Genomic DNA, 27,975 nt, shown 5'->3' with positions numbered 1-27,975 from the left:
GCAAATTTGCTGTCCTTTCATACAAATGCATCAGAATCATCCTATCAACCAATCATTTTGTTTTCCACTAACATGACAATGTCAGACACTTTTTCCTCTCAGACAAATCACAAACTAGTAAACTTCCCGTTAATACCTCTATTGTGAGTAAGCATTACTTGGAAGAATAATTCACATTTACAATTTTTATTATGAGTATAATATCCTTCTATCATTTTTGTTAATGGCACTTTGATAAAGTGCCAAGGACGTATTGTAACTTTTACAAATAAAAAAGTATTAAAGAACATGACAAATATTTACAATCCTTTGACCCATCTGCAATATAAAATACATTATGGGAGGTCTTTAAGTCCTTAAAACTTTAAACAACACAGAGACATGCAGATAATATTTTAAATAAAATATCACCAACCTGTCTCCCCTCTAAAAGCATGTCTCACAAAAAAAAAACTACTGCACTTTCTTGAAGTTTGGATATCTGGGCTGTCCTATGACTCCTTCACCAAATTTAAATTCCAGAAAACTTTTAACATTGTTAGGAGCAGAGGCCATCATGCCCACAAAGTTTATTTGGGTCAGAGGCTTGAGATAGTGCTCAGGAAATTCTGTGTCCTGTCTATGGGTCCTAAACCAGGTATCTTTTGTCATTGTTCCATTCCGAGAATAGAATGGGTGAATATCAACATGGAGATGATTCTGTTCGCTGTACTGCACACGGAAAAAATCTCCTTCTGAACCTTTCTCCCAAACATATCCCAGCTCATCTACAAATCTATTCTCTGCAGCATCTTTCAAGTGAGAAGATTGTCCAATATCATCTCTATAAATTCCAATATCAACATCATAGTCCCAAGGAATGATATCACCATTTCTTGCTGCACCTAGAAGACTGCCTCCTTCAAGCCAGTATCTGACATTCTCTTTATCAAGTATTTCAAAAACATATCTGGCTGTTTCTCGAAGAGCTCGAAGACAGCAAGGTGGCGTCCACCTGCCCTCATACAGATATTCAGGCATATCATCAACAATTGTACCAAAGCACCGTGCAGTAGATTTAGTGCATCCATAATATTCTTTTCTTCCATCGGAATGAATTACTAACTTAATGCCTGCCTGGTAATAAAATTTGGTTAATCGATCTTCCTCTAAACGTTTATGCTTCCATTTGTTGTGAGGGTCAGTAAAGAGTTCCTTGATTCTTGCAAGTGAGACTTTGTCAAAGTTTCGTATCTTCCACTGACGAAGTTTAGCCATAATGTAAAAGCAAGGGGGAAAGGGACTAGCAAAAGGATCGGCAAGCTGGAGAAAATCCGAGGCTAGCATCAGTAGGGCATGTTCTCCATGCATCATGTCACACTGCCCTGATGTAGAATTTCCAGCCAGTATCATCATCTGCCATAATCTGAGGTCAACATCAAGTGTCATGCATGACAAAGGTTCCCCTCCCACCCTCATGGCAACAGCTTTAGTTTTTCCAGTGCTCCTCAGCATTTGCATGGCAGATTGCAAGTTCTTCCAGTGCTTAAATTTAGCTGCATCTGGAAGAACCAGAACAAATTTCGTCTTAATCAGGTGGTCAGGACGACTGCTAGAAAAATTGTGCAGCAGATTGGTTGCCAGACTCACTACCTCTACATTCCATGTCTTGTCCAGCTTAAGGGGTGGATATGGAAATTTATTGCCAACAATCAATGTCTTCACATGACCAAGCACATTCTGAATCTCACTCACTGTTTCCACAAGGGCGTTTTCAAAGTCTTCAAAATCTCTTATTATTACAGTTACAAGCTCAGTCACAGGTGTGACAGGGTGATGAGGATCAAATGCATTTTCTCTGTGTTCTTGCTGTGGCTGATTCACCATCCTAGGATCATGTGTGGACTGATAGTGCTGCTGAATTCCGAGATAAATGAAGGCAACAAGATTTAGAGCCAGTGATGCAGTTAGGCAGGTCTTCCATGATTTGTATTTCCACATCCTTCATTAGTGCCTCCTTGATTTCTAGCCACCAGACAAACAAGGTAAATGAGGATTTTTACGTGAACAAGTCTCTTTCAAAGTAAATATCACATCGACACTGCTTTGAAAAAAGACCCAAACATCAGGCTGCATGTGTATGAGTGTGAGAGAGAGAGGATGAAAGAGACAACCCACGTATATCTTCGCCATTGTATAAATACAGTTCTGAAAGATGGTTATCTAATAGTCGTTATGCAAAAGGAACCTGCTGTCGATCCCAGTTCGGTACTGACCGTACTTGCTTGATGTCAAAGAGGTCGACAAAAACGAAACAAATCCTTTGAAGACTTTGGCACTCTTAGTCTTACATTAAAAGATAAAGCGTCACTGCACACACATTTCACTTCGGAACATTACCAGATGTAATCAGAACTTTAAGAATATGATGCCACGTCCGATTTTACGACTGCAAAAGCGAACAACATAAAAGAAACGTGCCTTCTGAAACCCAGTCTTTCGCTCTCCAGTACTTTGGAAATCTACGTAAGAGTAATCTCCCTTGAACCTCGCAAGCAAAGCGCGACTGGCGGCAGATGGCGCTGTAATTTTGAGGGCCAGCTGTCGTCTGCTCCGGACGGAGACAGAAGTTCGTTCCTTAATTGAGCCGATAGCGTTTGATTTTGCGTTTAGCCACGTATTCTCTGCTGTTACATGCCACCGCCTTAAACAAATTATTACTGATCATAACGCACTACCAGAAGACAGTATATGGCCTATACTTTTTAATAAATGGTCCTCCAAACAACAACAAAAAACAACCAAAGCTAAGCGTTGGATGCCAGGTATATACATACAAAAAGGAGTTTTCGTATGCGGCAGATATTAAGTTCATTCTGTAACTTTGCGGAAGGGTCATTCTCACATTCTGGTACATTTTTTTAAATGAAGAAAAACCTTGGTTCCATGTTTGTTTTTTTTATTCTGCACTAAAACAATACACGTAAGAACAAAACTGCCAAGATCACAACACTTATAACAATTATAGTCGCCACTGTTATGATTTTGTCTGTTTTCATTGTAATACAACTGTGCTTTGCCCATATTAGCTCCTCACAGATTACCAAAAGAGAATGTTAACGTATTTGCTAACGTAATTTCTTGAGACAGTTTCAGCCCATTTTATATACTGTAACCACAAGTTCATGCTGTGACTAAAGGATCTGTTATCCTCAGAATATTTGGAAAACTTGCTAGGAATGACCTGTCTCATGATAAATGATATGAGCTGACAGAGAATAAAACTTAAGTCCACAATTCAAGAAATTTCTGGGGGAAAATGCTTATAAACGTAGACATTTTTGTCACCAAAATACTCATACTATTACACTAAACATATATATAAAAGAATGGATCCGACTTTTGTCACTGTTACACAAAATGGTCAGGGTTAGAATAGGAGAAGTCAGTGAACTAAGCATTTTGAAAGCCTTAAGGAACCTAAGAGTTATTGCAAATACTCTAGATGACTGATATTCCCTTCAGGATGTTGCAATGGGGCACCCAGCTCCAGGATATCCGCTACTGTACAGAAGTTCCAGGGTCAACCAAAGAAAAAAAAAAAGACCATCAAAACTTGCTTCTCTATCTCTCACCCTGGAAATGCTGTATTAGAACTTTAATGCACTTATGAACTTTAGATGCAGCACCTTAGGGTTGTTACCTGCTGGATCTCTATCATCCAACTATCACTGATCTATGGGAAACTGCCAGATTTCTCAGGACTGAAGACAACCATCTGCCTGTTGTCTTCCTGACTGCAGATCCATCATCCAGAGCTTGCTGTCCCCCAGTGGGCAGCTGGAATGAGACACACAGCACTTCTTGAACACTCTCTCAGCACATTGGGGTGACTACAGGCATATTGTGGCTTGTCAGGAGGCAAAAAAACTTGCCATGTCTGGCAGCCATCTGAAGCAGTCAAAGCAGGCAATCCCCTAAAGCAAAGGACCACTTCAAGGAGAAAGGGAAAACTGGTGTTTTACACCAAGCACCAACTAAAGCTATATTACGGCAAAGCAGCCACTTCAAAAATCACTTTAAGGGCCAGTGATCAAGTGAACACAACCTGCTATCAGACAACTTGATGCCTGGTCTTAAATGCCACTAAGAGACCATAATCTTCCACCTGCCCACAGACCCCTAAGCATGTCCTGCAGCTCTGCCCACTACACAGATATAGAGTTGTGGTCTCAGGGAGTCACAACAACTATAGATAAACTTGGTCTGACAGTCATGATCCCTTCAACTCAAAAGAAAGACTTTTCATGTCCCAATCCAGGAGTTAAGGCCCTAAATGTTTTTTGTTATCACCTTCAGGTAGCAGGGGGAAATATGTTCTTGTAGAAGTCCTCTAGAAAGGAGTTTTTTTTTTTTTTGTTTACACATTTGTATATGTTGATGCTGACCTGTTCACAACTACTGTGGGATATGGAGGTGCAAAGTTTTTGAAACATCAGAACAGCTAAAATCATGCCACAACACAAAAGCAAATGAGTTTTGATGTTATAACTGTATAACCTGTTTTTTTTTTCTTTTGGAAAACCAGTGTAAAAATTATAGTGCACATGTACCGAATAAAAAACCATTTTTCAAAAAATTACATCACCCATTAACTGCCATTAACGCTCAAGCACAACACCTCTACTGACCTCTTAAATATGTTACACTCAGACGTGTAGCAGCTAACAACAATTTTGATAATTTACCATTAATGTAGTACCTTCTGTGAAATAAAGCGCAGCTAATGGTATTCTGCAGCGGCAACACAATCTAAGTGCAGTGGAGGACTTTCAAATAAGCCATCATGCACAAATACAGGGGATGCAGGAGGATTTTTTCATGAAAGTGGATTTAATACAATAACAGCATGCTTTTCTTTAATAATAAACTGGCTTTGATACACCACAAGTCTGGATCGGTCACAGTAACATAACCCATGCTTCATGAAATGAGATCAAATATGAACAGACACAAAAACTCATCTGGCTTGCTCAATGACAATAACCCACAGAAAAGAGAACTGCTCACACAATAAATCTGTCAACACACTAGGTGAGACATGTGCTTATGGACAACAACCATCATCTCTACTTGTTTAATGTCAAGTTGTTTAAAAGTTTCAGTAAGTTGCCACTGTTTTCATGTTATACAGAAACAGTCTATAAAAGGTAGTGGCTGTAATTTCTTCTCGGTCCCTTTTCAAAGTTTGGCTATCAGCAAAGGTAAAGTTTGCCAACACCAATAAGTTTCTTCAACATCCAGAGAAGCAAGGATAGTGTAGGAGTCAGAGAAATGTGCACACACTACTTGACATGTACTGACCAGCAACCTCAAGTACTGGGAAAACTCCAAACCCTGTTAATTTTTTTTTTTTTTTTTGCACATTTGCTACGAATATCTAATCACACCTAGATTGTAAAGTTTCTGCCACAGAAAGGTAGATGTTTCTGCAGTGTCATCTCTGCATATCATCTGGAACAAAAGGAACGAGTGGTAGGCGATACATCATCATGCCAACTCCAGAAATCATCCCAGCCCCAGCCAGCGCCCAAGCTGTGAATGAACTCCCCAGCAAAAATACAAGTGCATTCATGGGCAAGGTGAAGACCACAGCTTTCTCAGACCAGACCTCATCCAACCACAAGATGCCTGCAAGCACAACATAGACAGGGAGGGACAATAGAACTGCAAGCATTTCCAAGATCCCTAGAAAGATGGTGGAAAAGTCACGGAATGCCCACAAACGGCATCGCAGAAGAGTGGAAACAACAAGGGTCGCAATTGATGTTACGATGATTGGTGTGGCTTTATTAGTCGAGGACAGGTTGGAGAGGACGATGGCATCACGCTGCAGGCAGATCAGTACCAAGGAGGCAGCACAGCACTAAAATAAACAAAGAAACCAAATATCTAAATTACTTTTCAGATTAAGAGTCAGTGAAGACGCAACAAAAAGCTATCTTCAAATTCTAAACTACACTAAAGCAGTTCACGAGTAGATTTTAATAAAAAGCATCTTTGACGTTTGCTGTCAAGTTTCCCACGTGCTTGCATTCTGATTGAGATCTGCACGATGACTGCTTGGTTTGGTGGGAAAGTGCTTCGACCTAAAGGTGATTTCCTATTTTGAGGGAAGAGTGGGGGGAGGAAACCAGAGTACCTGGAGAAAACCCCTGACGACCAGCCCTGCAAACAGGTGTCACATGCAAAGAGTGTCCCAAGACTTTTCACTGCAATGCCTACAAGCAAGTGTTTTAACCACTACACTACTGGGCTTTCCTTTGCACCAATGTCTACTTACCCACATATCATGCAGCAGGCCATCCTCTGGTCCCTGTGTGCAAGCAAAAAGGAAAGATGCAGCAGTGGCCAAGTTGCCAATTACAGGAATCAATGGCAAACTGTGGTCTTCTTTCTTGGTGAGAGGCAGGTGACCAGGACCCTAGACCATTAATAAAGAAGGTTCAACAAGTTATCAGACAATTTATCAAACAAGTTAACAATAGGTATGAACAGACCTCCATGTCAATTACAACAAACAAACCAAAACATCTGGGAAATATTTTACTTATAACCCTTCAAACAAATGCAGTTTTATTTAAAAAAATCTATCATTCTTTCACCTAAATAAGACTTGGTATAACAAAATCTTCAAAGGGAATTTCTTCTGGAAAAAAAAGATGTTAAGACTCATTGTTTAAAAAGCTGGTGTGGGTCCATCAAACTTTTTCTACTAATATTACTAATACATTCAGAAGATACACATTAACAATGGCAAGCTGGTCTGAGCACTCTGCAATCAGGAGGATATTGCAAACTCACAAGTCTCACAGCAAGTATCTTCAAAGATACAGAGATGCACAACATGGCCCCCAGACTAATCCTCCAAGCAGGAAGAGCTCGAAGTCTGGTGCCCTGGTCCATGATAAAGATGTTGTATCCGATGAGAGCTGTCAGCAGCACCAGAACTGATCCTGTCCTGTTGAAGTACAAACACTATACAACTATGGCTACAAACAATCTAAATACAACTTTACTAAACTGCAAGGGCAATTATAGGTAAGATATATAGGTGCTCCTGTACTAGCAATATACAGCTGTATATGTATTTACATGATTATTGTAAATAAAAATCTTTATATATATATACACACACACTTTACAGCAACAGTAGGTACAGTTGGCACAATGCATCAGGTCACCTCAGGCTAACACAACATCAAGGCCAGTAGAATTTATCAAGTGTATGGAATGAATGAATTGTGGTGATAATTCATTCTGATATAGGCAATGCATATCTGCAGCCACACTACAAGAGTGAGATTTACATGCCAACACATAATCAAGAACAGTAATGATACAAAATGCTTTCCTAAGGATTTGCTGATTTCTTAAGACTGCCATGACAAGAATCTAGAATCTAGATGGATAGGAATCAACTTAATACATGGCAGAGCACAGATCAGATTAGAAAGGTCAAGCAGCTAATGTGATATGCTACAGTATATTATCTCTTAAAAAAAAGGCTTCTGAAAAAAAAAAAGAAAAGCCACCTACCCAATTTTAAGAAAGGTTTCAGTGTAGTCTGATACTTCTTGCACCTTGACTGTGATGAAAGTCAGTGCCAGGAGAATAAAAGAAATGGCTGTAAGGAGCACAAACATTGGAATAGTTGCATCCTCCCCGTAAAACTGAAACAAGAAATGCTTATTACAAAATCTTTCAATTCATATATTAATAGATTGACTAGAAATGCAGTTTGGATTTCACTTTGGAATTTCAGACATTTTGTCACATGCCTTAAAACATTTGGAGGTAAGAAAGACATGTCCTACGTGTCACATCAATGACAAGGATGAATTTAATTTTATATTATGCTGTCCATGTCTGATGGATCTAAGAAAAAGTTTCATTCAAATAAAAGTATTACAGTAGACCTTTAAATTACTGATGCTGATCTCAATGGAGTGTATATTATATGCAAGGCTAACGTATAAGCTATCAACTCTTTAATTAAGTGCAAAATGACCAGGAAAATGACATATGACTCCACTTCACCATCAAAGTTAAGCGAATGCCTGGACAAATGCCTAATATGCTTGCTGAGACGAGTATCTGTGTCAAGCTGACCTCGACAGTGGTAGTTAAAAGTCCAGCCAGATCAAAATACTGAATACTTCACTCCACTGGAAGACAGCAAACCTGTGACCACAAACAAATGGTAACCTGATACTCTGCTGCTAACAGCCTTTTCACAGTTTTACATTTACAATTTTAACTTCTTTTTAAAACTGCTAGTGAAAACTGCCTTGTTCAAATGCTTTTGTCTTGTGAATGGAATGGAGTTAGCTATTAATATAGTTCAGGGTTTTTTTTTATAAGTTATGCACTCAGATTAATTGTTACAAGCTGTGCTGTTTCTGCACCCATGAATAAACTCACCAACAGAGAAGGAATTGTGGTTGCAGAACCATGACAACCACTGCTACACCAATCAACACTGCTGACAGCTTCAATAGCTCTTCCAGAATACTGCTAGTCTGGCTGTGTTGTAATGCATACAGCAGTACAAACACACCGCCACATCCATACCAGAGTGCTGAAGCAAACCACACATTGTACCATGGCTTATGATAACAGCAAGGTAATAGGTGAACTTAAAATGGAAGGGAGAAAACTCCAGGTCCACGTGAACCTGACTCAAATGACCAAAAATAATAATTTCAATGTCGATATTTATTTTAAACAGAATTCATCATCTCAAAATTTCATTCAGACAGCCAATCTTGTAGGTTAGTAAGAACAAATAAATTAGACAGTGATCTGCAGGTTCAAGTATTGAGAGCAGAGCAAACATTCATTCAGACGTCTCAAAATCATCTGGTCCAGGCATTTCTTTAACTCAGTCAAATGTATTCCAAGACACATTTACTACATTTCGGACCAAAGCAGTATGATCAATTTGTATTCACTATGCTGGACCTGTCAGACTGGTGTCTAAATACATAAGAAGCTTAGAGGGGAAAAAGAAAGTCTCACCAACTAAATCAGAAATGGTGGGTTCTTTTTGTAACAATAATCGGCCAACAGGCAACAGGAAGGACTGACCACTGATGGCGAGGCACAGCAACAGTGCTGACAGGTGCCGTACAGCCTGACAGAAGCAGAAATATATCTGCTGAGTTTGATTGTTACCACACAGATTATACAATGTTATCATTATTATTGGTTTTCTTATTAGCATCCGCACTTCACCTTCAATTATATCTATATCTTAACAGTAAACATGTATATAGATGCCTGTATGCATGTGTTTATGTATGCACACACACACACACACACCATTCATTTTCTCCAAGTGTGTTCTTCGTATAATTTTACAAAAAAATTTGAGAAACCACTCTCATGCACTCATAAATGTATCTAAGAAAATTAAGCAAATATGCTCTTCACCTGCCATGCACTTGTCACATCCTTGGCCTCATAAACAAAAAGCCAGACTAGCATTCCCACCAGCAACATGAGTGTCAGCATGTCCCCTAGAGAGACCTCCATCCCGTGGGCATCCCGTGTGCCTTTCATTACCAAGTAGCTGAAAGTGCTGCTTGCAGTTTTCGTCAGGTGCAATGCTGATGCTATGGTTGCACAATTTCGTGTCAGTTTCTCGGCCACATACAGACGATAAAGGGTATATGCTGCTAGCACACCAGTCAAGTTGAAAGTCAAGCCTGAATACAGCTCAGCTCTGTACAAGGCTATTTCGCAGGTTGTGATGCCTATGATAAAATGCAGACAAATTTTTATTATTATAGTAGCAATTTAGTTCAGAATATCTGTAAAATAAAAGTTACTATCTTAGGACAATGTACATTCATGTGTCTGAAAAAAACAGACATACATCAAAACCCTCACTTTTCATGAATTTTATGAGCAGTTCACTGCATCACAAAGAAAGCTAAATTCCACTAAAGTTGGCAAGGAATATTTGACAAGCAAACATGCTAAATGCTGGTAAGAGGGTAATGGTGAAAGAAGACCTTTCTTTGGAACAAACCAAATTACTCACCTACAGATTGCAAAACTATGAGCAGACCCAGAATTTCTTTGGAGCCATGCCAGGAGCAAAAGATGATGAGTAAACACAGTAAAAAGTTGATGGCAACAAACCCATAAAAACTCTGGATGGAGATAACACTTAAAAAGTTATAACTGTTGAAGAGTTAAGGGCACACGGATTATTACTACACTCTTAATCCACTGTTCTCTGAACTTCTGGATAAGAGTTTGCACTCTTGATAAACATTAAAAGGGAGAGAGAGCTATTTTCCAAGGCTATATAATTTTCTGTTATCTATGGCTGTACAAGTAAACAATATGCAAGAAACAACATTCAACCAATTAGGGTAGGTGGGGAAAAAAATTCAGTCCTATAGAGAAATCTACTCGTTGATTTTCTGAAAGTGCATTGTACTTTCAAATGCAACAAATGTATGTACAGTATAAGTTAACACAGCACAAATTTCTCTGCTTTAATCTGACATTGTTGTAAAGCTGAAGCAAAAAAAACTAGCAGAGGTACGCTCAGTTTGAAATCTGCCACAAACTCTTCCAGCTGTGATTTTATTGGCAATCTTTGATCAATTGCTTTATATGAATCAAACTTATTTATGCCCAGAAATAGTTAAGCATTTGTACTCTTGATGTCCCTTCCTCAACTTGACAGCGCGCGGCAATGGGTGCACAATATTTTGAGTAAAGCCCCACATAACTTGCTGTCTCTCTCATATTGATTTTGTCTCAAATTATGATGTCCATGTTTCGTGCACTTTCTTCTGCATGGTTTTCTTTTTCACTTGGAGCCCCCAGTAACATATTAGGATAGAGATAAATAAGAATAAAAAAAAAATGAAAATAGTCAGCAATGAGACAAGGTCCCTAACCAAGAGCTTTAGTCAACAGAAGTCCTGCCATATTGGGTGGGATTGCAAAAAACATCACCCATCTGCCTGCAAAACGCACACACACACACAGGGTCACTACTTCTGCTTTACTTATAAGATAAATTATTTGTGATGTTAACTTGTTCATTTTGATTGCAAATAATAATCTTAAAGAGGTTATAATTCTTGGTGGGCTTTAAACAAAAGGTCACATGCTGCTGACAAGATGTTTTCCCTCTATGTGCATGAAGTTAGTGGTTTTTCCCCTCTAGTCCTTTAAGCAAAACAATCATGCTAGTGGACACTAAAATAGTTTTCATTGGATAAAGGTAAAAGATCAATTCAGTGCAACGCACAATTTTAACTCAGTGTTTAATAATGTGATTGTTGTAAGAAGTCTGCTGTTTTGACTGCTGTCATGAAGACATGAAAGGATACGAAATGCCCCATGGTAGATGTGACAGCCACAGACACAGCAGCAACACCAATCCCATTATCAACAGAAGTGTCAGCATCTGAAATCCACAAACAAAAATGAAAAAAAAAAAAAAAAACCAAAACAAACTCCCCCACCAAAAAAAAGAAAAGAAAACAAACAGTGAAGGATACAATTTTCTGTAACAGATTAAAGGCCAAAACACAAGCTGTACTTTGACCTTCTCTCTTTCATTTCATTCAATACTTCAAGTCATATAGTTATCAGGAACTCAGAATGATAAAGATCCATGTTCTTAGAAAGATTCTATTATAAAATTGTTATATTGTGGTACACAATGACAATCTGTTTTGTTGTAGTTTGAATTAAAGTTTGACTCTCACAGCGTCCCAGCTTATGGCGCACATCAACAATAATGCCGGTGCCAAAGAAACCTAATGCTACAGACTTAAAAGATTTTCGACCTGTGGCCCTCATGTCTGTTGTGGCCCCAACTACCCAGCTTAGTATATACAATCATTACAGCTCTGCTACAGAAGGGAAAAAACATGATACCAACTCAGTTACATCTATTACATGCCTACATAAAAAGTGTGTGCCCACTTTTCTTACCTTACTCTTCTTGTAGGCAAGGGTGAGACCAAGGGCTGAGAATGCTACAATTGCCACAGGAAGCCAAGGAAGAAAGTGTGACACAGACCCGAGCATTTGTAGAACTGGGTAGCAAAGGAGTGTCACACCAGCCCCTCCCAACCATCGTGCTCGTACTATCACCATATGGGAACAACCTATGTGATTATAGGGACAGGTTGGACAGAAAAGAATTAACCAGTCATGACTATAAAATTGCATTTACTAAAAGAATTAGTGTGACAAGCAGCAAGTACAAATATAGTGTTAACTTATAAAGCGCCATATCCCAGGGCAAACTTATGGCTCTTTACAAAGAATGACGATAATAATAATTAATATCATTGCTGTATGGGTGACAAGGTGTAAGAATGCAAAAAGACATTTTTAGTTAATAGATACTTTTACAAAATATGGACAGAACATTGCAAATTAAATAAGTATATATCCTTACTTTCACAGTCACAAACACATACCTACATTTCAGACACACATGCACAAAACAAGCAAACATGTTGTCTATAGAATGCCAGATAGAATGATGAAAGATATGTAACCAGCAGTTGCTAACAGTTTGCTTGATTTATGCAAATGCTCTTATCCACACCACTGTTGCAGTCTTAGAACAGATCATACTGTTTGTGAATCTTTTTATCAGAGGATGCTGATGGAGTGGTCTGCAGTATGATTCTTTGAAAAGCTATAATGAGCTCACAAATCATAAGAAAGGGGAAAAAAGACTGAAAGAGACAGAAAGAGATCTCAAGAGAAAGAAAAACAAATACAATGCTACTGCTCCATAATGCACAGCCTCACATATCCTGCTTACCTAAATGGTCACAAATCTGACGCAAGTTCAGCAGAGTGGAAAGGAATATGCCCAGAAATCCTAGCAAAAAAAACTGAACCTGAAAAATCAATGCAGACATATCAGGATCTTACACAAACTAACAGTAACTGATGCACAATTCTCTCGCCTACATTTTAGAAGGGGGAAAAACTTACCAGAGTAAGAAAAATATAATTCTTTTCATATTATCTTTTATATTAGCTAAAACTGTTGAAAAAATGCAATAATCAATTGCTAATTTTCATGAGCAAAAGAAGATGCTGTGTTATCTTAATGCAAACTATGGGCATGGTGAAACACTGCAGCCAGGGGAGAAACTGCATGGCCACATCCTGTCTGAAGTCCTTTAGGTACTGAATGTCCTCATACCTGGCTATGCCCTGTCAAACAAGCTCCCAAAACATGCTGATAAAATATCCAAATATATCCTACAAAATCCATACCATTAAGACTGATAACCTACCAGTGAGGATGCACTAAAAAGACCAGGAGACACAACGCTAAATAGTGTGACCACAATGTGTAGTATTGGTCCACTGAAGATGAAGGCGACAACAATGCAAATAACAAAAGGAATCTGTAGCACATTCATATCTTCATCAGCTGTCTCTGTCTGCTTAAAGGAGGAAACCACTGGTAGCAAATACAACTGCAAGCAAACAAACCTGAAAAAAATAATAACAACAATGTACCAACAGTCCACTTGTCAATTTTCCACCACTCTTTTAAGGGCCAGTGAAGATGGTTACAGCAACACCAACAATAATAATAATTTATAACAAAGTAGATGTTTCTCTGTTATTTTATGTCAAATTGGTACACTTATGGCAAGGAAAGCAGATTTGTTTAAAAAGAAAACTACTTCCAAAGATATGAACTAGCCAATCTGAAAAAAAAACCTTCATGTGACAATTAAATTCTCTCATCTTCGATAAATTAAAATAACAGAAGTAATGAAGCACAATAACCATAAACTGCTCCCACCTGCTGGCAATAAGAAAATCTTGTAAAATATACAAACGCAAGTATAGGCGATTTTTCTTTCTTACCAAATAGACACAAAGGCAAAGGCAATCAAGGCTGGGGGTGTTACGGATGACAGAATCCAGGTAATTATGGCTGAGCATACCAATGGGTAGATTGAAAATAGCAGCTGTTCAATTGTCTGTACATACAACAAGCTATTCAAAAACACTGAATGTATGAGTGACTACATCTGCAGCAAGAACAACAGCATAATCTTACATGGTCTTTATAAAAACAGATAACAACATTCTGAAGTAAAATGAGCATCAACAGTTAAGATTTTTTCATCATCTCGTACTTTATCACTGTTTCTTTTTCGCTTTTGACTAAATGCCAAAACTGTTGAAGTGAATCATAAAATACTATTCCTCAAATCAGAGTACCTTGCCCCTTTCCCTAACGGGAGACCAGCTTTAAGATCAACATTTCACCTGTTCACTGAAAGAGGTTAAGTGACATAAATTTAGTCTAGACTATTTAAATAGGGACTTACAGCACACATGCCAGGTTCCTCCTTTCTAAAGCCTGAAAACTGAATGATGATCCAACCTCCAGTAAGAATCATAAAAGTATTAACCAAGCCTACCAAAATAATATTCCAGATGGACAGCCTGCACATAGAAAATGGGTTCAGTAACATAAATTCCATGTATTTCAATCTGCTCCATTTCTTATTCATATTCTCAAACATTTTCTGTAAATAGTTACAGAATATAAAGAAAACATTTTCAGATGGTACAATACTAAGGTCTCAAAAATCAACTTAGTTACCATTTTAAAAAATCACAATTTTCCCTTTAAGACAACAAGGAAATGAGGATACATTTTTCTCCAAAATGTTTTCAATGTCATAAGCAACATTTGTTTAGAGTGCTTTGCTTGCATAAAGCACATGGCAAACCATACAAAAACAATGCAAAACTACAAAAGAATGTGAAAACTAAGATCTGACATGCCTGTAGCGAGAATTCTGCACAACTTGTCATGTAATGTACTAACCAGACTAGTGGAAAGACTGTTGCTACAATCAGAATATGGCATGGTATGAACAGAAGAATAAAGACCATGACGCATCTGCAACATATAGACAAGCACATTCATTCCATATGAAATCAGTACAACTATAATCTGACTTACATGGGCAATAAAACAAGCAAAAACAAACAAACAAAAGGGAAAGGAGGAGCAAAATATTATAAACTGTGAACCTGGCCAAATAACCCTGATAATATAATGAATATAAATCTCTGATTCAATATAATTTTCAGCCCAGTTTCAAGCTACAATAGTGGAATGGTTGCACAGACTGTTTATTAGCCTTATCAGTTACTAATTGTTGCTATGTGCAGCTGTTTTGCTTTTTTTATGTCTCTACAACCTTCTTGTTTCAATTTTTTTACAATATTTTGCACACCCTTCCATGCCACTATTTTACATGTTATTCATTTGGCATCTGCAGTGTTTGCCTGGACATTTGAGAGCTTGCTGTGAATTGTGACAGTGCATTTTGTATGGTTTTTGATTACAACTTTTTAAAACCTTATAGCACTGCACATAAGTATTACAAAGACAATGGCTAATAACTGACGACTGTAAAGACGACAGTGGGTGATGTTTGTTTTTATTATTGCTGCTCTCAGGTAAATAGCTTTTGGAAAAGAGAAAGCTTGAACTTTGCAATAAAAGTAATGTAAATTGCCTTTCCTGTGCTTCCCTGGCAAAACCACGATCGTGGCTCATTGAGCTATAACTATAAGGGTTAACATTTCATTGGATGAGACCTCCAATTGCAGCAATGCCCTGGCAGCATGCAAACATTGAGTGCTCTCCCTTGAAACAGTTCTACCCTAGTATTGGTGATTGTAAAAATGAAATACATTCAAGGAATTTTCAGATAAAATCTTTTGTATCGACAAAAAATAAATTGTGACGAACAATGACCGTCTCTGGCATGTGCAGAATACACTAATAGTTAAAAAGAATCTTGCTTCTAAACGCATGTGCATGGCTGAAGAGAGTTTCATTTTTAAAATGTGAATTGTAACTAAGTGGACATACTAGATGGATACATGGGACTTCTACCTTTCCCTCTTTCTGTTTCTGACCATTGTAGTCCTATGATGCCAAAGATGGAAAGGAAAAAAGAATTACCTTTTACTAACGTTTTCTCCAATATGGGCCATCATCACCACCAGCATAGTTCCCAAGGTCACAATCAGCAAAAAACTGCAATCAGATAATGACTCGGGTCAGGTTCCAATCTTTGACAGTATCTTACCGCAGCAGTCTGACAAGTTATAACCATATCAAGACCATCAAAATAAATTACTGATGTTCCACAATTCTAAACAGAGTATTATTAAGTTTATAATAGGTACCTACTTTTGCTTTCCTACTACTAATCAGGAAAAAGACAACAGCATGGCATTGCTGGTGATTTTAAAACTTTTGAAACATCAAGCCCAATCCACAAGCACATATCATAAGTGGCACTTAAGTTCAAATGTTGAAAAGTGTAAAAAAAAAAAAAATCTGTGTATTTTCTACAGGTTCCTATAATCTGATTATTATTATTATTATCACATATAAACCCTAACCCACCAACACATCAATTTATTTGATTCTTCATAATCTGCTCCACAGATTTAAAATAATAATGAGTTAATATTGTAGCTTTATTTCAATAGACATATTGAAAATAAATTATTTCATTTTCAAACTCAAAAAAAATTTTAAGTTAAACTCTTACGTCTCGCCACCCACAATGAGGAGAAGCAGCAGGCATGGCAGTGATGTGACAAATACCCGTTTATTGTAGCGGAAAGGACCAGGATCACTTAGTTCTTTAGAAGACTTATTTGCATCCTCTTCTGAGCATGAAGCTAGGGAATGCGTGTGGTGAAATCTATGGTAGGCATCACCACTACCATCAGTTCTTGAATACACATTATGGTGGATGCTTTTACCATCACTATTTTCTTCCTCCTCCTCTTCATCATCATCATCATCACTTGATGTTGAAGGTGGAATAGACTCATCATATATATTGGGATCTGGATAATAGCCTTGTTCAAAGTCCATTTCTTCATCCATAGCGTGCTTAAATGTCTCTATTCTCTGTAAATTTAATCAATGTTAGTTATGCTAAATCATGTTAGGTTACTGTGATTTATATAGTTCCAAATCTTTTGAGAAGCTCCGCAACATTATCATCTACTATGAATTTTTTTTATTATTCCCACCTCTCGTCCAGCAGATCATTTTGAAAAGACAATTTTATTTTCTCTGAACTCAAATTCTTGCAAATTTACAGTGGATGTTTTAACTTATAAAATCAATTCTAAAATCCACAAAATCCATCTTTAAAGACCATTTTATACTCTCACTTCACACTGAAACAATATAGTATTACGTTTTATGCGTCTTTTGTATGGGGTAGTATACCATTGCCTTCTTTGTAATCTTTTTTAGGGCGATTCCATCTATTGTGGTCCCATGTCTGAAAAATTAGTTGTGTAATGACTTAATTTTATGCATCCAGAAAATATAACTGAAGCACTTAAGCTCTTTCACACTGTATATGACATTACAGACAAGAAGTAGTTTCAGTCATAGAATGGGCTGCTTGAATGAGGCGCCTCAAGACATAAATATGGCAAATATAGTGATCGATGTACGATCGGTTTCTTTAAAAAAAATTTTCATTAAAATAATTGTTGTAGAGGTGACGCACTGACTTATTTGAATGCGCGTGCTTAAATGTTATTATGCGTTCATCGGTACGAACCTTGAACGTTTATGAAAACATTATGCGCAGAAATTCAGGAAATAACAACGGACATGCCAGAATGAGCTGCCATGTTGGGAAAACCCCCATGTGAAGGTCACATGGCCTGCACTGAAAGGAAATCCGCACATGTTTCCATGACGTCATGGGGGATGGTGGTGTGCAAGATGGCGGCCGTCGGGTGCTTGAGAGATAATGGGACGATGGAAGGAGATGAATCGTCTGAGAAAGAGGGATTAGAGTTGATGAAGATGTGCAGAAAAAATGGAATACATCAGGATTGCTTTATGGGAGAAAATGCAAGAGATTCTTTGGATAGCAGACCAACAAAAACAGAAAGATCACCGCGATTGAATGGATCGTCTAAATCTGTTTCGGCAATCTTCACAAAACCTTCCATTCCAACACTCCGTTCAAGAAAGGACAAAATCTCGCCGGAACTAGGTAGAAGACGAAGACGACCATCAAAAGGAGAAAACTTGGAATTAAGAATAAGGTGAGATAATGTTTTTGCTTTGTATGAAAGTTTGTGCACCTGTAGTTTTTAAAAACAAGTCGATATTCGGATAGACGCCCGTGACCACTGAAGTCAGCGCAAGCATACGAACAGACGGCAAGTCATTAGCATATGTATAGGGGCACAGTCTCCAAAAAGTGACTTCTAAAATGCTCGTTATCTTACATTTCCATCAAGACAACTAATGTCAAAAGCGATATCATTCTATTCACGTGATGTGCATCTGTTTTACACGCTTTTCTTGCAACGTCCTCGAAAAGGATCGCGATTTGTTTGTTGGTAATTACACTTAGCCACTGGGATTCGCCTTCTACTAGTACGGGGAGAGCCCTAGAAATAGGATTCTACTGACACAATTCATCTGCTTGAAGACTTCGTGCCTGTCACGTGCTCTTTCTTTCTTTCGGACAGTTAAACGTTAGACACTGACATATCGCTATGTATTCTTGGAATTTTGTTTTAACAATTTAAAACTACAAAGTACATATTGAAATCGTAAACTGCAAATGGGAAAATGCTCCCATTTTTTCATTTTTCAATGCTTTTTAGTAATTTAACTTTATAGTGGTCGACAATTATTCCAATACTTCTAGAAAAGCAAGCATTTGCATTTTTAAATGCAAAATGTACATGGCATACTCTGTCAAAAGTTTTTGCTAGTTTCAGTAAAATTAGTAAAGGACTAATTGCTCAGTTTTACATTATAATGTGGACAAAATAGATTTACAATTACTAAGCACAAGCCAGTGAAGGGATAAAACTAATATGAAACTGGAAATAAGTGATCTGACATAGTGCTTTTACACTGTACAAAGTATGGTGGTGTAAGTAATATATTTATATTAATTTTGAGAAATACTAATACTTTTGCTCTGTTTTTATGTCATTTTTGCACTCTGGTTAAGATGATTTCGTGTTATAAATATTACAGCTATAATAATAACAGACTTAAGTTTTTGTGTAAGTTACTGAATGGTAGATACTGCTTAAAATGAACTAAAAGCACTAAAATGTGCTTATGTCACCTACAAAATATTTTTTTTATAGCTGATTCATTTTTTATATTCCATTTTTAATCAGCATTTGCTTTAGACAGTTGTGAAAAATAATACAATGATTATAGTACAATTCTTTCAATTTAATGTGAAAAACTATTAGAGTAACAACACTACAATTTATAAAAAAAAGTTGCATTTCCTGCTGTAGAAGTAAAGTTTTGCCAGTTTTGTGTTTACCAAAATATAAAATTATTTAATGCACAGATAACGTTTTGGGTTTTTTTAAAGGTTTTTTTCCCCCCCTTTTTTCTGATTTTCAAACAATTGAATATTTGAAAAACAAAGACACATAGCCCTGTGCTACTTGATTCTGACATCTGGGTTTTGCTTCCTTCTTTGTCTAGTTGCATTTCTGAAAATATTTGTTAAATGGAAAACGTGAGGTTTTCCTTTCCAAGCAAGCGTAATCTGATAGTAGGCATACACTTCATTGAATTAGTTAAACAGGAATGAGGAAGTTCTATAACAAGTGACCTGACAAAGAGCTTGCTGTATTTGCCTCAATAGAGCTTTTATCTTGAATCGCAGAAGACATAAAATATTCAGTTATTTTCAGATATGTTCTTTCCTTGTTCTCTCATCTACACTGCTTATAAAATGGTAGCAAATACTATCATTAATTAAGCATGATTTTCTTTGTCCTTTCAGCTTAATAGTAGTTGTGCCAGTGAAAAAAGGATTCTTTTGTTTAAGTGTGTGTGTGTGTGGGGGTAAATTAGTTTTTTTGCTTTTAAGCGTAAGATAAGGCAAATGATTGGTTTGGAAACAAGTGCTTTTAACATATGAAATTTGTTTTAAATTAAAATATTTAATGCTGTTTTGTGCATCTATATAATATCTATCATTATATTGTGTCACTATTTTCTGAAGCTTTTTTCATATACAAAAATTAAAATGAAATTGCAGTGCTTTCTTCTCTCTTTTTCCTGATTCCTGATTACCATGTTTTACAATTTTGGCTTGCATTTTGTTCACCATGGTTAACAAATAGGTTGTTTACTGATAACAGCACAGTATAATTTGATGCAAGATGTCAGATTAATTATATAGATTTTCCCTTTTTTTCACCAGCCAAGATTTATTCCCACTTTTTTATTTTCCTTGTCAAAGTTTGTTTCAAATCTTCCCTGTGCATTTCTATGGCTTTACTTGTTTTGTATAATGGACTTGACATTGTGGTTTGTAGAGATAAAGTACTTGATTTTTTTTTTTAATGGCCCCTTAATAATGAGAGAGTCTTTGTTTCTTGTAGCTCCTTGAACAAATTTTCTTGCACACGTTACAAGAAAGCGCTTGTAGCAACAGCTACTGGCCCAAATGGTGCTGCTTTAAAGTTTTATTACTAGTTCTTTACCCAGAGAGACCACTTGAAACAGTGTGTTGATGAAAGCCCCTGTATGCCTGCTGCTGTTTGCATGAGATTGTGCAGGTTAGGTAGTGCTAGTAGCAGATGTCTTGTGATCTTTATATATATAAGTATACACACAAGTATGTATATATTTAAAAACAGAAATAAGATTTATGTCCTTCAGAAATGCATTGAAGTATATATCACTGTTTCAAGATTTGTTTTCTGATCCAGATTTATTATGCACGTACAGGTTCCTCCTGCTAAAAGTAGAGTGTTCCAACAAAACCAGTCTAATAATGAAATAATGTAAAGTGAAGAAGCAGTTACCAATTATTTTATAGAAAAAATGTTTGAGTGTTCCTAGATGCAGAAAATAGTATTCCAAATCATATTAATATCAAATAAAAGTGAGCATTAACATATTGTAAAAGCAAGATATATATACACAATTATAAATGCAGAAGTAGAAAAGTAGAAATAATGTATTCACAGAAGAGTTGCAGAACACTATTTTTGCTTTTTGCCTTTTTTTAATAAAAGCCAAAAAAAAACCTTTTCATTTGGTTAGCAAAACCAAGTATCAGTGTAGGTTTTTCATTAAAGTGAAGAAGTGTAAAGAGAACTTGAAGCAAGGGATACTCTTTGTATTAATGTATTGGCGCTACTTGTCTTAATGTTACTTTACCATTTTACATAATCTCAGAGTAAATTTAAATAAGTTCATTCTTATGACATAGTTGCATGATGTAAGACAAGTAGGTATAATTGAAAATAGCCATTAAGTGTTGTTGGTGCCCAAAAGGAAGTGGATTTTTAATTAGTAACCATTCTTAAATATGTTTCCTTTAATAAGTAGATTTTGGATATTGAGGATTAGAGTCATGTATGTGGGTATCCAGCAAATCTTCACTACCAGGAAAAAGGCTTAAAAGATTTAGGAAGCCTTTGTGTTTGCTTGTTTTGCATTTAATTGGCGGTGGGTCGCAAGATAGGAAGGTGGACGAATGACCCCCAGCTAAGCGCCGGCCTGACGCATCTTTTTCCATCCATGTCGAGAGAGAGACACAGCAACTCCCACCCTCCTACCCGCTACCCGCTGCGCCCTTGACGTCACGCGCTTGGTGCACGTGTGCCGGAGCCTTTCAAACATGCTCAGGCGACATTGGGTGACCCTCCCCACACCCCATCAACTTTCCCTACCCCGCGTACGACTGAATTAAGTTTATGTCTAGACAATTATCGATCTCTAGCTGCATGTTCCCTCCTCCCGATACATCGTCGCCCGGGTACTTTCCCTCTCTGCACTTTTCTCTCCATCTTATCCCCATGCCACTTGTTCCTCCGCAGACCTACAACATTGCTAATCCCTTTTGTCTCATCATCTTCCACTCCCTGTTCATCTGTTTTTTCTTATATTGTGTCAGCTCTTCGTGTGCAGAGTGGGAATGAAGAAATGATGAGTCGTGATCATTATTTGTAATGTCTTCTTGTGTGTTCTTCTCAATGTAGAGCTTTCGCACAAAAAAGAAGAGAAAATAAAAAGTGTCTTTTTTTTTTTAGCCCAAAGTGTCTTTTTTGAACAAATCATTTACAGCCAATCATGCATCAACTTAGCCATGTTAATTAATTATGGGGTGCCAATATTCTCTGATTACATATGAAAAAGATTATTATTATTTTGAAGGAGTGTTTCCTCCTTGGATGCGTATTGAGCAGCCCTAGTCTTTTTGCCAATCCCATACTCCATTGACAGAATGCTCCAGCTGCGTGCTGTAACCCATATGTTTGACTTGCCAGAAACTTGTTTTCATGGTCGGATATTTTTTTCCCTCGGTCCATAATGTCTAGCGGAATGTTAAGAGCGTGGAAGTGGAGAAAGAGAGCATGAGAACGGTTTTCACATAACACACACTCGCACACACACATATACACACACTCTCTCTCTCACACACACACACAACTCTATGCTCGATACCCTGCATGTTTAACTTGCTAAGGAAGAAGACAATCCGACCTTTTCATCGCACGTAGAGAAGTGACACCAGATAGCTCTTATCAGGGAGTGCTAATGCACTGAATGTAACACCCAGTCAGATCGATTTGTTAGTATGCGTGTCAGTCTAAGTGGATATAAATGTACACACTTTCAGTATTCATTTTGTTGCCTTTTATTGTTTTCGTCCTGCCCTACTCTAGGAAAAGGAAGAACAAAAATCTATTAAGACATTAAGACGCAGATGATTTGTATGGTCCGGTTCATGATTGGTTTTGAAAGCCGCTTATCAGATTCAATACACGTCGACGACTCGCCACTCACTACCTTTATAATTTAATGTCATCGCCATTGTGGTTGTGGATCGATGTTTTATTTATTTAGCAGTGAAAGGAGTACTTAGGAAATAATCGTGCGGTTTGAGGAAGCCAGTCGCACGGTTTGTGGCATGCACGGCAGGCCGACCACCATCACCCCCTGCCCCTGACACCCCCCAATGATGACGTAACTCAGCAGCAGCTGAAACAACGCATCAGCTTCAAAGCAACGCGCGCGCAGTGTGCAAACTTTCTCACTCCCCCCCTCGCCCTACTCACATCATCTGAAGCAAGCCATCTCGAGCGACAAACAGAGGGAAGAAAAGTCCTCTGGTAAGTAGGCGGGGCGAGGAGGAAGGAGTAGGGTGAAGAACCTTATTGTCGAGAACTTGATGCAGTTTCAGACTTTTAGCACAAGTCGTAGAGGGGAATAAAAAAGAAAACAGACAAGCATTACTTGATCTTTCTAATGAGTTCACATTCGCTGGCATTACGGGAGCTCGCTGTAGCCTACCCGTATACTACCTTCCTCTCTCATCTCCCTCCACCACCCCGGGTCCTACCCAGCACACGCACGCGTCAGGACGCCAACCGGAAGTCATTCGTTAGACAGGCTTGTCAGCCTCCCAGCCTGGCAGGTGAGGCGTCGCCCGTGAGCAGTGCCGAGCGGGATCAAACCCTCGCACTCACCACTCGGGTGCAGCAGGTGGAGCCGACAGCTAACCCTGTGCAGTTCCTAGCTGCTCTCAAGCTTATTATTCTGCCGGCACGCTGCTGCAGCTCACTACTCACCTGGCAAAATGGTGCGCTGAGCAGAACAAAGGAGAAAAAAACTGCAGGAAACGCTGAATTAGAGATTTCGCCATCCTACCCCGTTCTTAAAGTCACTGACAAATTGTACAATTTTTTAAACTTTTGTTGATCTTGTTCTGAGTTTATTCGAGGAAGATAATCAGTAAAATGTTAATTTAAAAAAAAATGCTCACTGTCAAATACCTTTATTATTGCAAGTCCTGGCAACGACATTGTAATAGTAGGGATTAAATAAGCTATATCCATTGCAGCACTTTCATGAAATAAGAATACACAGCTACTAAGACTAACCAGACCCTCAAAGAGCGACACTGCCCTTTAGATGTAAGGCAGTCACATTTGCTGCTAAGTTCAATAACAGACATCATGTTGAAATGTTGGGAGGCAATCACTGACCTCTGATATAGGATGTGCTGCATCGCTTAGTGCTTGCTATAGCATTGTAACACAAATATAATAGCACTGAACTCTTGTAAGCTGTTTTCATTGAATGATTGTATTTTTGTCCCTATCCTATGCCGCTGTTAGTTTTAAAACAACAAACAATCCATAGTGCAATATTCATCCTAACTTATTCTTTGACAAAAATAGGCATGAGAGCAAGCAACCACAACATTGATCGAATTTTTGTTCACTTTTGATGAGCATTTTGATATGGTTCTCGTCCACCCCAGTATCCCAACTTTGCAATAGAACCAAAATCTAGCAACCACATGAGAATACATCACAACAATACAATAATAGCATTTAAATTCCCATGCATGGCTTTCAAGACACTTATATTTTTGGTTGGTTTCTTGCAGAGGTGCTCTTTACATTGGGATAGCAAATTCCTCTTTTTTCTCAGACACCAAAGGGTTAGTAGTTCTACCCTGAAGCCTATAAGGCTAGCGGTGAGCATGGCCTCGTCACGTGCACTCAGCGCCCTGCACGGGATGCCAGACATCATGTGATCTGACGTAACTCTCAGTATCCAAGCCAGCGATCAGGGCACTGTGGTGTTAAAAACAGACACTGGCCGATCCAGCCCGACAGCCAGCAGCGCTATTTCTGGAAGCGGGCCAGAGGGTGAAATGGTGGTGAGATGGGAAACAAGACCTGGGTGATCTCGGTGCCCGTGATAGAACGGTTTATGTGGTCACACCAAAATGCAGAGATTTGGTGAGGGTCGGCATCACCCATGCTCAGGGATGGTTCATGAATTGATAGGATTTGTGGTCGTGATTGATAAACTGAACTCGATCTGGTACATGCAACAAGCCCCGTTGTCGGAACCAGCCATGGCAACTAAAAAGACTGAGTTCAGAAAATAGAAAGCTAGGCCTAGTTTTTCGTTTGTTTCATCTTCATTTTTTGCTGCTTGCTTTTTTCTCTCTGTTCAGTTTCTTGCGTTCTTCCGCATTCTTTACGTTTTTTACCTTCTCAACACCCATCTCTCTCCCCACCCCTCACACAATTATTTCTCTTCGTCATCGTGCATTCTGACCCCAACTCTGCCCCCACCTGAGGAAAGAGCCCCGCTTGAACTCGGTACACACAGACCATTATCTGCGAGGTAGTGTGCAGGTCACTGTGCCATGGCTAATGCAAAATGTCGAGTCGGTACATTTTGGAGCACATTTGGTATTCCAAGCTAATGGATGCACACATCTTCGCTTAAGTTCGATTTGTTTTTTTCTTTCTTTCTTTTGGTGAGGTAAGATGGGAAGAAATGGGAGGGGCAAGATTCAAAGAGAGAAAACTGTTAACATATGTTTTGTAATAATCTTAATTCTTTATTTTAAAAAAATGTGGTTGGGTTGGGCGCGGCTTTCTCGAACTTGTTTCTGGCACAAGTGCGCGAAGGGTGTAATAAGTTTATGGCTGGCAGGGTAAGCGGGGTGGTGGAAACCAAACCAAAAGCTATCATCAGCATCGTTTGCAGTAGCACAAACAAAACCTGGTACATCCGAGAGCTGGAGGACTTCGACAAACTCCTTTATTTTATTTTTTTTCAAGTCACTAGCATGTCCCCCCGGCCTCACCGCTTCCCTCAGATGGTACTGTCGATGTTGGTCACGCAGTAAAAGCAGGTGACAATACCACTAGTGTGTGTGTCGCGGCCTCTTGTCAAGTGAAGGCAAAGACTTTATGTCAGGCCTTAACCTGCACGCTGTGGGCCATTTTCAGGGAGCAGGTCTGACACACCAAGGTTCATATATAGAATGTATGGACGGTCCATGCTGTCATTGTGTAGCACAGCACCACTTTCTTCCTCTTTCTCTCTTTCTTTTCCTGCCTGCGATCTATGTATCTGTCACCAGGACTGCTTCAGTTGTCGGTGGGAATGGAGAGAGGGACGGTTACTGTTGTGTCGTTGCTTGGAGGCGATAAGGGTGGGGTAGAGTGGGTGTGATATGCTTGCATGTGTGTGTGTGTGTGTGCACGCGCGTATGTATGCGTTAGTCTGTCTGTAAAAGTGCTGTTATTTTCTACTCGGGGCAGAATGCGCTGGATTAAAAGTATTTACAGAAAATGCTAGTTGTCTATGCAGACTATACCATTAGTGAAATGGGCACCCTGCGGAATTTTTTTAAGTGATGAATGCTGTTTTGGAAAATATCATTTCTCATAGTTTTATATATCACACTTGCAGGAAAGTGTTCCACTGCTTGTACACTGATTTCACCATGCAAACTATTTTGTGCTCATTTTTTTTATTTTACTATTAGTAAGAGTACTAGAGCAATTAAGCGACAAATATTAAGTTGGTTGAATTAAAATAATAAATCTAGTTTTTTTACAAATGTCAGATCAATTACATTTTTCGATTCACTGTCACGAAACTGCTGTAACTGCTGTTGTCAGAGCTGGCGGTGACTCAACTGAGGATTTTCATACCCTTTAGTTTTGTTTTTATTCTTGCCACTCATTGTTGCAAAATATCCCTTTCTCATGTATAAACATTCTTGGATTCAATGAATGTATTATGCTTAATTTTAAAATTGCAATGTTTATTTATTTTTATGTTCTAAAAGTGCATCTATTGGTATGCAGTTTGAATGGAAAACTTGTTATTATGTTGTGCTGGCAAAATATTTAAATTTAGCTTTGAATTTCATAGTGGCAGGGTCGATAAAATTCTTAGTGATCCCCAAAGGCTTGCACTCAGAAATATCTACAGGAACATTATGTTACCTAACCCAGTCTACTTTTCCATCTGGTTTCACTGTAACATCTGAGACATTATTTTTTTCAGTACTTACTGAAGGCATGTTGACAGAAATAATTATGAATTTGTTGAATTAATCCAAAGAAATTCACTACTTCTAAATAACTCCTACCCGTATCATTTACTAAGGCTTGGGGAATGGGCATTGCCTGGCACTTTATACAGTATCATATTTTGCACGCAGCATTCTTAGCCTTTCATTGTCATAGTATTGTCCTCTCAGTTTATCGACCTCTAAATCCCATTTCTTGAAATTAACGGAACTTCTGTCCTAAATGCACTTTCAGTTTCAGACAGTGGTATAAATCCTATTATTTCAGTGTGAGACCCAGAACAAAGTGCTTTACTTTCAGAAGACGTCACTGCATTAACAAATCAAATAATCTCTGTCATTTGCTTGCTGTGACTTACAACTGGTGTGCAGGCCAAGGTAATAGAACTGTCCAACAAACACCTTTTATTATCTTTTAAAAAAAAATTTAAGGTGAAGTGATAACATTTCACAGTATAGTCTGTTTGCTGGGCATTCTCACAGACCTCACGCTGGCAACTATGTGAACATAATAGACAGAAGCATGGGCTTTGTTGTCAGGCATTAGAATATTCATACTTCTACAGCTGTCTTGGTAAATATAATACACATAACCCCTTTTTTTCACTTGTATAATGTGATTTTTTTGTGTGAAATATTTTGTTACCGATGCAAGAGAATATGTTGGATTATTATTAGTAGTAGCTTGTGAAAACTGTCCTAATGCACATAAAATGTATTTTTCGCTATTACGCACAAAACATTTATTCAGATTTTTTTTTTTTCAACTTTCAAAGGGAAAGGGAAAAAAAAAACCGGTCGGTGTGCGCGCGCATGTAGACACGTGCACAGGCAGAAGCGCTCGGAAGCTTTTTTTTTTTTGGGTGTGCGCGGAGGTCGTTAGAGGTAACCCATTAACGCCACGCAACCGTTCACCGTCCTTCATCGGCTTTCCGTTTAGATAAAGACGGTGGCGTTCTGTCTCCTTAAGTTG

General features: G+C 38.2%; 3 protein-coding genes across 4 annotated transcripts in view; 1 reads left to right on the top strand and 2 right to left on the bottom strand.

Moving 5' to 3' along the window:
- Positions 1-74: 74 nt before the first annotated feature.
- Positions 75-2,736, bottom strand: LOC112566311 (fukutin-related protein-like). 2 transcript variants are annotated; one of them, XM_025242401.1, is made up of 2 exons: positions 2,256-2,736; positions 75-2,004 (listed from the first exon to the last, which is right to left on the bottom strand). In XM_025242401.1, the coding sequence occupies exon 2, from the start codon at positions 1,978-1,980 to the stop codon at positions 454-456; it is 1,527 nt and encodes a 508-aa protein (XP_025098186.1). In that variant the 5' UTR covers positions 1,981-2,004; positions 2,256-2,736; the 3' UTR covers positions 75-453. The 2 variants fall into 2 exon arrangements, with proteins under 2 accessions (XP_025098186.1, XP_025098187.1); XM_025242402.1 differs by having other exon boundaries at positions 2,461-2,736.
- Positions 2,737-2,921: 185 nt separating this feature from the next.
- Positions 2,922-17,791, bottom strand: LOC112567002. The gene is made up of 20 exons (XM_025243434.1): positions 17,691-17,791; positions 17,316-17,402; positions 16,653-17,020; positions 16,055-16,129; positions 14,903-14,977; positions 14,397-14,514; positions 13,927-14,042; positions 13,341-13,542; positions 12,857-12,935; positions 12,010-12,185; positions 11,400-11,476; positions 10,088-10,230; positions 9,475-9,797; positions 9,061-9,175; positions 8,464-8,620; positions 8,080-8,146; positions 7,579-7,712; positions 6,844-7,000; positions 6,323-6,463; positions 2,922-5,905 (listed from the first exon to the last, which is right to left on the bottom strand). The coding sequence occupies exons 3-20, from the start codon at positions 16,994-16,996 to the stop codon at positions 5,477-5,479; spliced, it is 2,928 nt and encodes a 975-aa protein (XP_025099219.1). The 5' UTR covers positions 16,997-17,020; positions 17,316-17,402; positions 17,691-17,791; the 3' UTR covers positions 2,922-5,476.
- A 27-nt stretch (positions 17,792-17,818) lies between these two features.
- Positions 17,819-27,975, top strand: part of LOC112566315 (zinc finger protein jing-like) — a 59,951-nt gene continuing 49,794 nt past the window's right edge. Inside the window, 1 exon segment of the mRNA XM_025242411.1 lies at positions 17,819-18,186. Coding sequence (XP_025098196.1) covers positions 17,858-18,186 — 329 coding nt within the window. The 5' untranslated portion in view covers positions 17,819-17,857.

This window comes from Pomacea canaliculata, linkage group LG6, assembly GCF_003073045.1.
Source record: "Pomacea canaliculata isolate SZHN2017 linkage group LG6, ASM307304v1, whole genome shotgun sequence".
NCBI classification, from domain to species: Eukaryota; Metazoa; Mollusca; class Gastropoda; order Architaenioglossa; family Ampullariidae; genus Pomacea; species Pomacea canaliculata.
The sequence above is the reverse complement of the archived record's forward strand: the minus strand, read 5'-3'. Positions and strand labels throughout refer to the sequence as shown.